The following is an 11,684-nucleotide window of genomic DNA, read 5'->3' as shown; positions in this document are numbered from 1 at the left end:
ACACACATACACGCCTCTGTGCCATGTAAGAATGTAGAGAAGGTAGAAGAGCTGAGATCCGGTGTAAGAGTGACCCAGGTGCTGCATTCTCCCCGACAGGATCTTGTTGGATTTGCTGAAGCTGAACGTGGCCCCACTGGCCGTCTTCCAGATGCTCAAGTCCATGTGTGCGGGGCAGCGGCTGGCCATGGACCCTCCTGGGCCCGAGAGCATGGGATCCACTCTGCCACCATCCACCTTGCCTGACACGAGAGGTCAGGACCGGGCCGGTCTCCCTTTGGGGCTGGGGGCGGTGCGGGCCGTGTCGAGCGGGCTCCCACATTTCAGTGTCTCCTGTCTTCTTCTGACCTTATGGAAGCCACCTCCTGTCATATTGGCCAGAGGGCCCGTTTTGAGCATTCCCGTGCTTTCTGTGGCAAGGTGACCTTGCCTCCTCCTGCCTCCAGGCAGGGCTCTGACCCTTCCTTCTTGAACCCAGAGCCTGCCCCTTTCATCATGGGCCTGTGCTCTACAGGCAGTGGGCCTTTTCTAGATAAGCAAGCAGTTTGAAGCCCTGCTCCATGCCAGGCGTTAGAGACACGCAGACAAAGGTCCCTGCCCCCCAGGCACATACGTTCTAATGGAAGTCTGCGTGTGTCCTGGAGGCCAAGGGCCAATCGGGCTTTCCCCAGGGCCAGGCTTTGCGCCCATGGGACATCACAGAGAGTGAGCCGTCATTGGTCTGGAGCGGAGGCTGTGCTTTGGGACTGGGAGCCATGAATACTCAGTATCCCCACTCCTGTCCTGGGGGTCCCCCTCTGGGGAAGGGGGTCCATGCCCAAAAATGGGCAGGGCCAGACATTCACTCTTCAGATTAGAAAAATGTGCTGAGAGGTCAGCTATGTCTGCCTTAGCTATTAAAACATAGTTGAGGAATAGTTAGCAAAATAAATATAGGGCTGGCAGGAATCTTATGTACGGTTTATTCTCTTTGAGGGACACCCTCACAGCGCCTTGTGTCCCTCGGGCCCCCCTCCCAAATCTGGGCCCAGTGGCGACCTCACCTCATTTGTCTTGGCTCCTGGGTGGCTAAAAACCCTCAACCTGGAAGATGCTCTGATGAAGTTTGAAATTCTGGGGAAATGTCAGGCCATGGGGTCTGTGCTGTTGAGAAGGGCTCTCCCAGGCAGGCACCTTGGGTGGGGGTTCAAGCGGTCTGAGCTAAGTGACCTTAGGCCAGTCCCAAAGCCTCTCTGGGCCTCAGTTTCCTCATCTATTACATATGGTCTAGACCAAATAATCCTCAAGTGCCTTCAGCTCCAGAGAACCCCACCTCTGAGTTCTGTCTGGAACCTAAAATCTGGGTTTTGGCTCAGGATCCTTTCAAAGCATCCCCAGCAGAATCTCCTCAGAGCACCAGTGGACGGAGGGCCCCGTTACCACTTCTCAGGAGTTCTAGGTTCACAGCCATAAAAAGGAAGGCCATAACAAATAATACCCAGGACTTCCACCTAGCCAAGGAACAGGGTCAGGACCTCAGCATCTTGTCTTAGGGCCTTCATCCGAGCTGTAACTAGGGTGGGGCAACCAGAGCGCCGTCACTGAGTGCTGATGTTTGGAGGGGGCACTTTCAGCCCGTCAGCACTATAGAAATGAAGGAGTGCGATCACCTAGTTAGCAAGAGTGCTTAGTTAAAATAGAGCGTTCTCCCTTTCCATCTAGGTAAGTTTCTTCCCCAAACTGGCCTCCTCCTGATTTCTAGCCTGATGAGGTCTACAGTGTCCACACCCCACCTCCCCTGGCACTGAACTGAAGGCATACTTTGTCTCACTGTTCTTAACCCCACAAAGCATTTCTAGCAAAGCGGTGAAGTTGCTCCTCAGGAACAGTCTTCTTGTAGGTGGAACGTCTTTTAAGGGAGGCAGTGCGGTGCAGTGGACGGAGCTCTGGCCCTAGCGTCAGAAGACCTGGGTTTAGCCCCCTCCCCTTTACTGCCTTCAAGACTTTGGGCAAGTCTTTCTTCGGGGGCTCAGTTTCCTCCTCTCAGGTCCTCTGAGGTCCCTCCCTCCCAGCACTAATCTGTGAACAGAGCTGGGGGTGGCACGCTTTCTAGTGGAAGGAGGGCAAGAAGTGCCTCTCCTTTCTTGGGGCTGGGGGAGGCTGGGGGGGCCCTGCCTCGGGGCCCTAAAGGGAGCAGCAGGGCTGGCCCCCGGACCCTCTCCTCCCTCCTGACTGACGCCGCCTGTGTTTGCTGTGTTTCTGTCTCTCTCTGAACTCTAGAGGGCTCATTTGTCTCTGCCAAGAACAGTAAAAACCCCACGGCGCCCTCCTTCTCCTCGGCCCTCCGGCCTTCTCCGCGCCAGGCCGCCGCCGCTGCCACCACTCAGACCGCCCTTTGTTCGCCTCCCTCTCACAGGGCCCCAGGTTCCTTCCAGTTTTCTTGCTGCCTGTTCTCTCCTTTCACAGGTCGCGTGGATTAGTTTCTTTACTGGGGTTGGTGCTGTCTGGTGTTTCCATAGGAACAGAATCAGCATCCAGCAGTAGGCCAGATGGAATCAGATGATAGTCCATAGGGAGAGATGGAAAGCCCCTCACTTAGATGGGGAAAAAAGGGAGGATTCCAGGCCTGGGAAGATGCAGAGAGGCGGGAGAGCAGGTTGAGGCCAGGGAGCACCTTCCACCTTGGCTAGTGCATGGAGTCCATGCCAGGAAATCAGGTGAAATGTGGCTGGAGACGGGTGGTGCAGGGGCTTCAGTACCAGACTGTAGAGTTTTCTCTTGGAAGCAGTGGGGAGCCACTGAAGACATTTGAGCAGAGGAGTCACGGTGCGTTGTGAACGCAGCTCAGATTGGAGCACGGGACACACTGGGGGCAGGGAGGTTGCTCCAGGAGTCCAGGAGAGAGGTGGTGATCCGGGAGACCCCGTGGCTCCCACACAAGACTTTGCCGCTGTTGCTGGGCACCTCCCTGTCTGACTCACGTTCTCTCCCATTCTGAATTGTGAGATGGCTCCTGGGCATCGGTGGAGCCGAGAAACTGGATTCCTTTTCGCTGTCCTGCCGTGGGGAGCGGTAGAAGAGAGGAGGAGTCGTGCTCCCCCTAGGGGCCCCTTCTGTGGCTTCTGGGCTCTTCTTCACACCCACCCGGACCCTCCACTCTCCCATCAGCTGTCCCGGGCTCAGCCTGAGCCAGACCCACTGCCCTAGAGGAAGACCCCGTGTCCGGAGACCTCCTGCTCCTTGTCTCCTCTAGTCTTCATCTCAGGCATAAGCCGAGAGACAGTGGCAACCAGCTACGTCGCCTTCTGTACTGGCTCACGTTGGCCCAGACTTCAGCTGTTGAGTTTCTAGCCTGAAACTGTCATTCAAAGAACGCTTGTTAAGCAGAACCCTGTGCCCAGGTGCTGGGGAAGACCCAGTTTAGAGAAGATGTGGTGGCTGCGGTTGTGATTGTGATTGTTGATGAGTTGTTTCAGTTGTATTAGACTCATCATGACCACGTTTGAGATTTTCTTGGCAAATATACTAGAGTGGTTGGCCATTTTCTTCAGCTCATTTTACAGATGAGGAAAGTAAGGCAAACAGGGTGAAGTAAATTGCCCGGAGTCACACACCTACCGAGTGTCCAAGGCTGGATTTGAACCCAGGTTTTCCTGACTCCAGGCCTGGGGCTCTATCCTCTATACCACCTAACTGCTCTCGCCATAAAGTTTATATTTTAGCAAGTGGATTTAGCACCCCCATTAAATATTGGCTAAGTTCATTAGAGAGGCATAAGCAACATGCTAACTGAATTTCAAGGAAGAGAAAGGTTGTGAAGCAAGGAGGTGCTCTAGATACTGGGGGCTTCCTGGAGGAGGTGGAGTGTAGTCAAGGCTTTAAAGAGCGGGCAGGAATTCAGCCGACCAGGGGAAGGTCTAAGGAACGGCATTATCAGTCATGGAGGCCAGAAAGTACCCTGTGTATGAGGGCCGAACAGGAGGCGAGTTTGATCTAGAGGATGAGGGCATGGATGATAACGGGGACACAAGACTGAGAAGAGCCTGGGGTGTAGGGAGCGTGACCTTCCACCTCACGCCCGCCCTGGTGTCTGGCACATCTGCGGGCGCTCGGTAGACGCACGCTGATTGGCCCAGCAGAAACTCGGGGCCCCAGAGGACTTTGGACAGAGGGACGCAGGGACCTGATCTGTGAAGGAGGAAGGTGACATGTGGCAGGAGCCTGAGGGGAGATGGCTGGGGGGAGGGAGGCAGCCGGAGCCTCGGAGGAGGATCATCGGGAGGAAGGGGTGGATGGGAGCATGGACAGAGGCAGAAGGACCGGTGCGGCCAAGGCCCGGAGGCACAGGCGGGTGCCATCGGTGACTGGCAAGAGTCATTCAGGAATGCCCGCTGAGGGCAAGGAGAGGGGGCAGGGCGGGGCAGAAGCATGGCTCCATCTGGGCTCTCTTGGGTAGGAGTACTCCGGCCCCATCCAGGGGAAGCATCCCTCACACCCTCGCTCTCAATGGAAACCTGTTGGGCAGCATCGGCATTCTGGCCCCACCAAAGTCCTGCCCGGAGAGGTGGGCTCCTAAAGGCCACACGCAACAGTTTATGATCTGGTGATTCCTCCCAAGCAGGAAATGTTTCACACACGGGTCTGGGTGGCAGAGGCCAGCCGAGAGTCTCCCCGCTGGCGTGGCTGCAGGGGGATGCTGTCTTTGGCCCCAGCAGCCCTTGAGGGCCCTCGGGGATGGTGGCAGAAATGCCCAGACTGGGTGAAATCACCCAGCCTCTGAGCCATAAAGCATCTGATGGAGAAAGAGACCGAGAGGGCTTAAGGGGAGAGACGACCCTCAACCCAGGACCTCTCACTCCACCTGCAGGCCTCTTCCCACCAGATCCAGCTGCCTTTCTAAGCCGACAGAAAACGAAGGGACCCGTGCTCCCCTGGTTCAGCTCTCATTGCCTCTGGCCTGGAGCATCGTGGCAGCTTTCCGACCGGCCTCCCTGCCTCCAGTCCGTCCTGCTCATGTGGCCAGAATAACTTCCACAGGTTCATAGGTTTAAGGTTGCAAGGCCTTAAGGGCCACCTGGGCCCACCCGCTCATTTAATAGATGAGGAAACTGAGGCCCAAGGGAAATGATGCCTCAATTTCCTCATCTGTAAAATGAGCTGGAGAAGGAAATGACAAACCACTCCAGTGTCTTTGCCAAAAAAACCCCGAATGGAGTTATGAAGAGAAGAGTCGTGGACGTGACTGATCAACTGCATTGAGGATGATACCAAGTGAAAAGTGACCTGCCCTCAGGGAGCTTACGCTCTTGTTGGACTGGAGGTGCCTCCCAGGCAATCACGCAAGCATTTATTAAGCACCTGCTGTGATTCAGGCTCTAGGTTTGGCATTGGGGTGGGGGGGGGACACCACACGAAAAGGAAGCGTGCAGTACCTATTAAAAGAGTCTAAACTTTGGCGGCAGCTCGGTGGCACCACAGAGTCAGGAAGACCCAAGTTCAAATCCAGCCTCAAGACACTAGTTTCCTGACCCTGGACACGTCACTTCACCTGTGTCTGCCTCGACTTCCTCACCTGTAAAATGGAGATGATAATAGCACCTTCCTCCCAAGGGGGTTGTGAGGACTAAAGGAGACATTTGGTAAAATGCTTTCTTCAAACCTTAACACACCATAAGGACCTCACCACCACTGACTCGCATTTTTTTGAAATCAGAGGAAGGAATTAGCCCCGGCACCATGAGTGAAGTTGGTAGCTGATTTTGAATCAGAATCAGATTTAAGGACATTGAGTGATCAAAGTGTGATCTTCAAGCTCACATTAGAATCTGAAGAGACCTGGGTTCGAATCCTTCATTCTCTCTCTCCTTTTTAACTGCCCACATGAACTCTGGAACCCATCTGGGCTTCAGTTTCCTCCTCTGTAAAATGGAGCTGGTCAGGATGGCCTCTGAGTACCTGTCCAGCTCTGAAGTCTGTCCCCCAGGTAGACGTGCAGATCAGTCCTTCAGAAAGGGTTGGAGGTGACTCTTGTTTGCAGCCAGTCAGGGGCTTTCGTGGAGGAAACGGTCCACGTGGCCAACGCCACTGGGGCCAGTTGTTAATTAGAGGCCTAGGGAGGGGAAGGGAGGAGGGGGAAGAGGAGCAGGAAATCCCTGCAAGTCAGAAGAGAGGGCTGAGGTCTTCTAAGGAAGGATTCCAGCTGAATCTGCCTCTGCTAAGTGGGCTTGATAGGCAAAGGTGGACACAGGAGTCTGAGCTTGAGAAACAAGATGCTCGCTAGTGCACAGGGTCCTTTAGTAATTATCAGACAAGATGGAATTAAGCAGGAGGAATGTCCCAACAGGCTACCAAGTGAGGGTGTCATCTCTCATCTTGGGGCAAGCCACATCCTTTCTGTATACACTGCGATTGGCCTAGATGTCCTCTGAGGTCCCTTCCATCTTCTAGTCTTCCAAATTATGATAAATCATACAATCTTAGTGAACGTAACTTGTGATAACCAGAGCTGCCCCCAGATGGAACAGGCAGCCCTTAGAAGTAGTGAGCTCCCTGTCGGTCTTCAGGTAATCTATTCATGTTGAGAGGCCAGGGTGGGAGCAGAGGCTAGTTCTCCTTCCCCTTAAAACCCTACTCTTCGACTTAGCCTAGCAGACTGTTTGGTAGGTGTATTGGAGGATCATCTAGGCCTGACCCCAGCAGGATGGACTGAGCGGTCCTGTTTTTTCCTGCTGTTGTGAGTAAGCAAGTGCATGAGTAACTGGAGAGAGTGTTTTTGTGGCCTGGATGGGAAGGGGAAGGAGGGCAGGCGCCTGGGGAGACGGGGGCGCTGGTGGGACCAGCCCAAGCCATCTCCTCGGGGACGACGTCGGCGTTTCCACCACAAAAACACTCCGTCTCTCCCAGGTGCAGCTTGAACGTCTGGCCGCCTCACGCAGTTGTTGGCAAGCATGTTAGCCTGTGTTCTTGGGGGAAGGGCTTGTGCTCACTCCCCAACTTGAACCGACAAGTCTCTGGCTCGTGGAAATGCATCCCTGGCTGCTTCTCCGAGTGCTTGTGTTCCTGTGATTTCATTGCAGCAGGCTTCCTGTCACCCTTCTGATGACAGCCCTGCCTCAGCGGATGGCTTGTGTGAAAATGTCCCTGCATTGAAATGTGCCCAATGGGGGTGTTGGTCAAGGAACACACGTAGATTGGGGGTACGGACTGCAGTAAGAACCCACATCGAGGCCCTAACAGTTAACATTTTGTGTCCCCTCAGGGAGAAACAGGAGCAGTGGGGCAGCCGTACTGGGGGAGCGTGGTGGCCGAGAAGGATCAAGCCAGCGGATGCCCAGGCAGCCCAGTGCCAGCCGGCTGCCCAAGGGGGGCAGCGCTGGCAAGAGCCCCACTCGGAACAGTAACTGAGAGGGCACGAGGGTGCCAACTTTCACTCAGCGCTCATACCCTGAAATAAGCGCTTAAGAATGGGAATTTAGCATAAATAAAGACTCGTAGAGACGTCATTTAATAAACAGACTGGAAGACAAGGGCGACATTCTGGGTAACAGGAAAAATGTCCTCTTGGCTTGTCTCCTCCCGTTGATAATAAACCATGTTCTGAAATAGAGGCTGTTGGATTGTTTTGAGACCTTATAAGCCTTTTTTCTTACTCATTTTCAACAGTGTCACTTTATTTCATGTGATTAAAAACAGGTATTTCTGTGGCCCTTTAAGGTTTGCAAAACCCTTTTAAATACATTATCTGGTTAAATAGGTGTCATTCAGGAGGCAGTTATAGCATAGGGCAAAGAACACTGGATTTGGACTCAGAGGACCTGGGTTCAAACCCTGCCTTTGGCATTTAGTACCACTATGACTTGGGGCAAGTCACTTACTCACTGAGACTTCTTTTCCTTCTATGAGAAGGCTGGAGTAGGCCCGTTCCTGCTTTAAATCTGTGAAGGCCTGGCAGATAAGAATAGCAGAGGAACACCTACCTAACACAGAGTTTGGGATTCCTACGTACGTTATCTGCATAACCACCCTACTTGTAAAGTGAGTAAAAAGTAGTCTCCTCTCTAGATGCGCAAGGAAGTCAAGGGCTCTGAGAGGTAAGCAGAGATGGGACTCGGGAGGCTGTTGCTTTAAGCCAGCTCTTTCCCCTCTTCTGAATAAAGAGACCTAGTGCCAAGATGCCTCACAAGTGACTGAGTGGTGATTTCGTGGGAGATCCAGAAGCACTGAAAGATTCAGAACCAGACGCCCAAAGTCACTAAACTCTGCATACCCTCGAAGCCAAACGGGTGCCCATCGGTTCTGGAGTCCCTGAATCATGGTGCATTCTTGTGCTGTGAGAAATGACACTAGAGACAGATCCAGAGAAATCTGGGGAGACTTAGATGAACTGATGCAGAAGGGAGCAGAACCCAGAGAGTGATCTCTGCAATGACTGCCGCACTGTAAAGGAGAACAGCTTGGAATGACCGAAGGACCCTGATCGAGGCAACGACCAGTCACAAGCCCACGAGCAAAGCAAGCGAGGCAGCGGACAGCAGGCATGTAATGAGACATGTGCTTTCAGCTGTGACCGGTGTGTGACTTTGTTTTGCTTGGTCCTGTTTGTTTATTACAATGGAGGGCTTTTACTTGGGGGGTGGGGAGAGGGAAGGAAGTAACGAGCTTTAGAGGGGAGTTGTGAGGTAGTGATGATAATGCCCAAAAAAGGGAGGGAAAAACCCCATCAATTCAACATTTGGAAACACCCAGAAGAGAACAGAAGGAAACAGAAGGGAACGTGGACCAGCACGGCAGCATTTGTACGGGAGTGTTCGATCCAGTATACTTTATAAACAAGCTCTACACGATATTCACATTTGCACATGCAGCCCTGTTCTTTGTACATGGAAACATTTGTGTTTGTTGGTGTTTCTCAGGCTCACGATAAAAAATCTAAGCGAACTCCACACTTTTCTCTGACCTCCTTTAACAGATTTAAGAGGGTTATGTTAGTAATCTCTTCCAAAAAGATAAGAGCCGTACTTGAGGAAACCATACTGGCCCTCTGTAAGAACCACTCCTTTCTAGATGTTTGCTGACAATCTCTTTAATGACTTGTTCCAACTTTAAGATCCCTGGTCTATAGATTATAGACTCTGTTCTCTTCCCTTTTTTGAAAACGAGTGCGGGGTGGGACCCTTCCCATTTTCCCTGGTCTCTCAAAGGTCATTGGCGGTGACCCAGGAACCACCTCTGCCAGTCCTCTGAGCACCCCAATCCATCAGATGAGAAAACATGTAAACCAGTAGGTGAATCTGAAAGCACTAAAATGCTAGCTTCTTCCCATCTAGGCCAGGCGGCTTCATCCATCAAGGGTACCTGGGGCTCTTTGATTGTTTCCTTACGTGAGTACAAACTTCTCATCAGCCATTTTTTGGTTCTATCATTTCCAATGCAAAGCTCTACCCAACCCAAGCAGTAACTGACTGATCCATTCCTGGATCCCCCAGCGTAGCTTTAAAAACCCTTTTTAATGCCCTTCGTATCCTTGGCAGCCTCAGCTCCTTCTGAGCTTGACCTCTGGTTTTATAGGGCAGCACCAGATTTTATATTCATCTTCCACAGTAGGAGCTTACTATTGATTACTGATTGACCTTTCTGTGCGTTCCTTTTTAAAATGCAAGTTGACTGGTGAGTTTCCTCCACGTCAGTCTCTTCAGACAACTGTTTTTCTTTCCACCTGGAATCGGTTCCCTTTGTATCTTCCAAATTCCATTGTGAAGTGTAGGCCATTCCTCTGCTCAATAAACTACGGTGTCTTCCTCTCACCCCCAAGATCAAATATAAAATCCTGTTTGGCATTCACAACCTGGCCCCTTCCTGCCTTTTTACAGTCTCCTTATGCCCAACTGCCCAACCGGTATTCTTTGGTTCAGTGACCCCGGCTGCCTCCTCCCTCAGCTCTGGGCTGCCCCCAGGCCTGGAATGCTCTCCCTCGACCTCCTTCAAGGCTCTAGTTCCACCTTCTGCAAGAGGCCTCTGCTCATGCCGTGCCTCTGAGATCTCTCACTTACACTCGCTTCTCCCTCGTTAGAATGTGAGCCCCCAGAGGGACGGATTGTTTCTGCTTTTCTTTGGGCTCAAAACAATCATTTGGCGACACCAACACCCCTCCCATCTCCTGCCTCTACCAGGCTTGGAATCCACCCATTCCCCAGTCTCACTTCATCAATGTTTGACCAATTCTGAATTTCTCATCCCTCCCAGGCTGACTTCTGGTAGAAATTTTTAGTCCGTGGGATGGTACTTGTCCCTCCTCCAAACCCCTTGAAATCCACTCTTCCAAATTTCAGCATGCACGTCCAACTCGGCTTTGTTTCTAACCTTTATGAGGCTGCAGCTACTCCTGCAGAAGACCTGCCATTGCCACCCCCCACCAAGTCCCCCCTGTTAACGAGCCTCAGCTCCAGTGTGCAGCTTCTCCTTTTTGAAGGCTGACATCTCCAAGTTTGAGAGTTCTTGTTGGCTGCTCAGCGCTGGCGGAGGGTGCCACCCCTCCCATCTCCTGCCTCTGCCAGGCTTGGGGTCCATCCGTTCCCCAATCTAATTCAGCTCCTCTTTGTCCTGGTAGTTTACAGTACGTGCCAATGGCAGAATCCCCCCATCTTTACGTTCTCTGGGTTTCCTTATGTCAGGTCCTTCTTTAACACACGCTATTCCACACACACATTCCTACTTCTTTTGAACAAAGACATGCGCATCCAGAGCCAGAATCCAGATGTGTTTCATCTCAACAACACTCAGTGACACCTGAGGCCAAATCTGCTTTTGCAAAGTAAGCTATGGGCACTTATGTATAGATATGCATAGTCTAAATGCATTTTTCATGTCTTCATTGCCCTTTGGTTCCAGAAACACCTCGAGAGGAAGATAATTTTAAGTTACAAAAACTTCTTATAGTGAATAAATGGTACCTTCATTACTCACTAAATCATGTGTTATCTTTTTCAATTGAAATTAATCCTGTTGAACAGTCCATACATCTTTAGGAAGTCAATGCTGGAAAGACTGTGAATGCTGAAAGGCAATTTGGGATTACACAAATAAAACGACCAAAATTCCCTTTAGCCCAGAGATTTCACTGCTAGACATATAACCAAGGATGACAACGACAAAAACTCACCAGAACTATTCTAGCTGCACTTTTTGTTTTGCAAAGAAATGGAAACATATGCATGGTTTGGAGAAGGATAAAACTGCAATCTACGAATTTAATGGAATACTGTGCTGTAAGACCAACAGGATGAATTATATGGTAAAGGATTATATGAACTGAGGCGAAATGAAGCATGCAGAACCATACAAACAATATACGTTAAAATGTAAATGGAACCAAAAAAAAAAAAACCCTGAAACTCAATATTGAGAAATTATAATGACCAAACTTGGCCCTAAAAAAGTGACGTGACAAAAACTGCGCTCCCCATTTCCTTTGCTGAAGTGGGAGTCCACAGAGGGGAATACTGCATATGATGGCAGACTTCTTTGATGTGTTGGATTTGCTGAGCTTTTTTTTAGGGTTAGAGGGATGGCTTTCTGGTCAGGGGGAAGAAGGGAGCACAGGGAAATGTAGGTGATATAAAGACAAGAAAGTATCAATAAAAATCTATTAAAAAAAAAAACTTCTCACCTACTTTTCCTCAGGGATGTACCCAAGACACAGCATTTAC

The 11,684-nt window shown here is 51.1% G+C and overlaps 1 protein-coding gene across 1 annotated transcript in view; it reads left to right on the top strand.

Annotated features, from left to right (window-relative positions):
• The window catches only part of LOC114032260 (glycine-rich protein 1-like), an 11,583-nt gene extending 3,998 nt beyond the window's left edge, over positions 1-7,585 (top strand). The window contains exons 4-5 of the mRNA XM_027847503.1: positions 100-254; positions 7,238-7,585. Of these exons, the coding sequence (XP_027703304.1) occupies positions 100-254; positions 7,238-7,383 (301 nt within the window). The 3' untranslated portion in view covers positions 7,384-7,585. The remainder of the gene's footprint in view (positions 1-99; positions 255-7,237) is intronic.
• Positions 7,586-11,684: the final 4,099 nt, after the last annotated feature.

Source organism: Vombatus ursinus, unplaced genomic scaffold, assembly GCF_900497805.2.
Source record: "Vombatus ursinus unplaced genomic scaffold, bare-nosed wombat genome assembly UNPS02015411.1, whole genome shotgun sequence".
NCBI classification, from domain to species: Eukaryota; Metazoa; Chordata; class Mammalia; order Diprotodontia; family Vombatidae; genus Vombatus; species Vombatus ursinus.
Note: the sequence above shows the minus strand (reverse complement) of the source record. Positions and strands in the feature narration are given on the sequence as shown.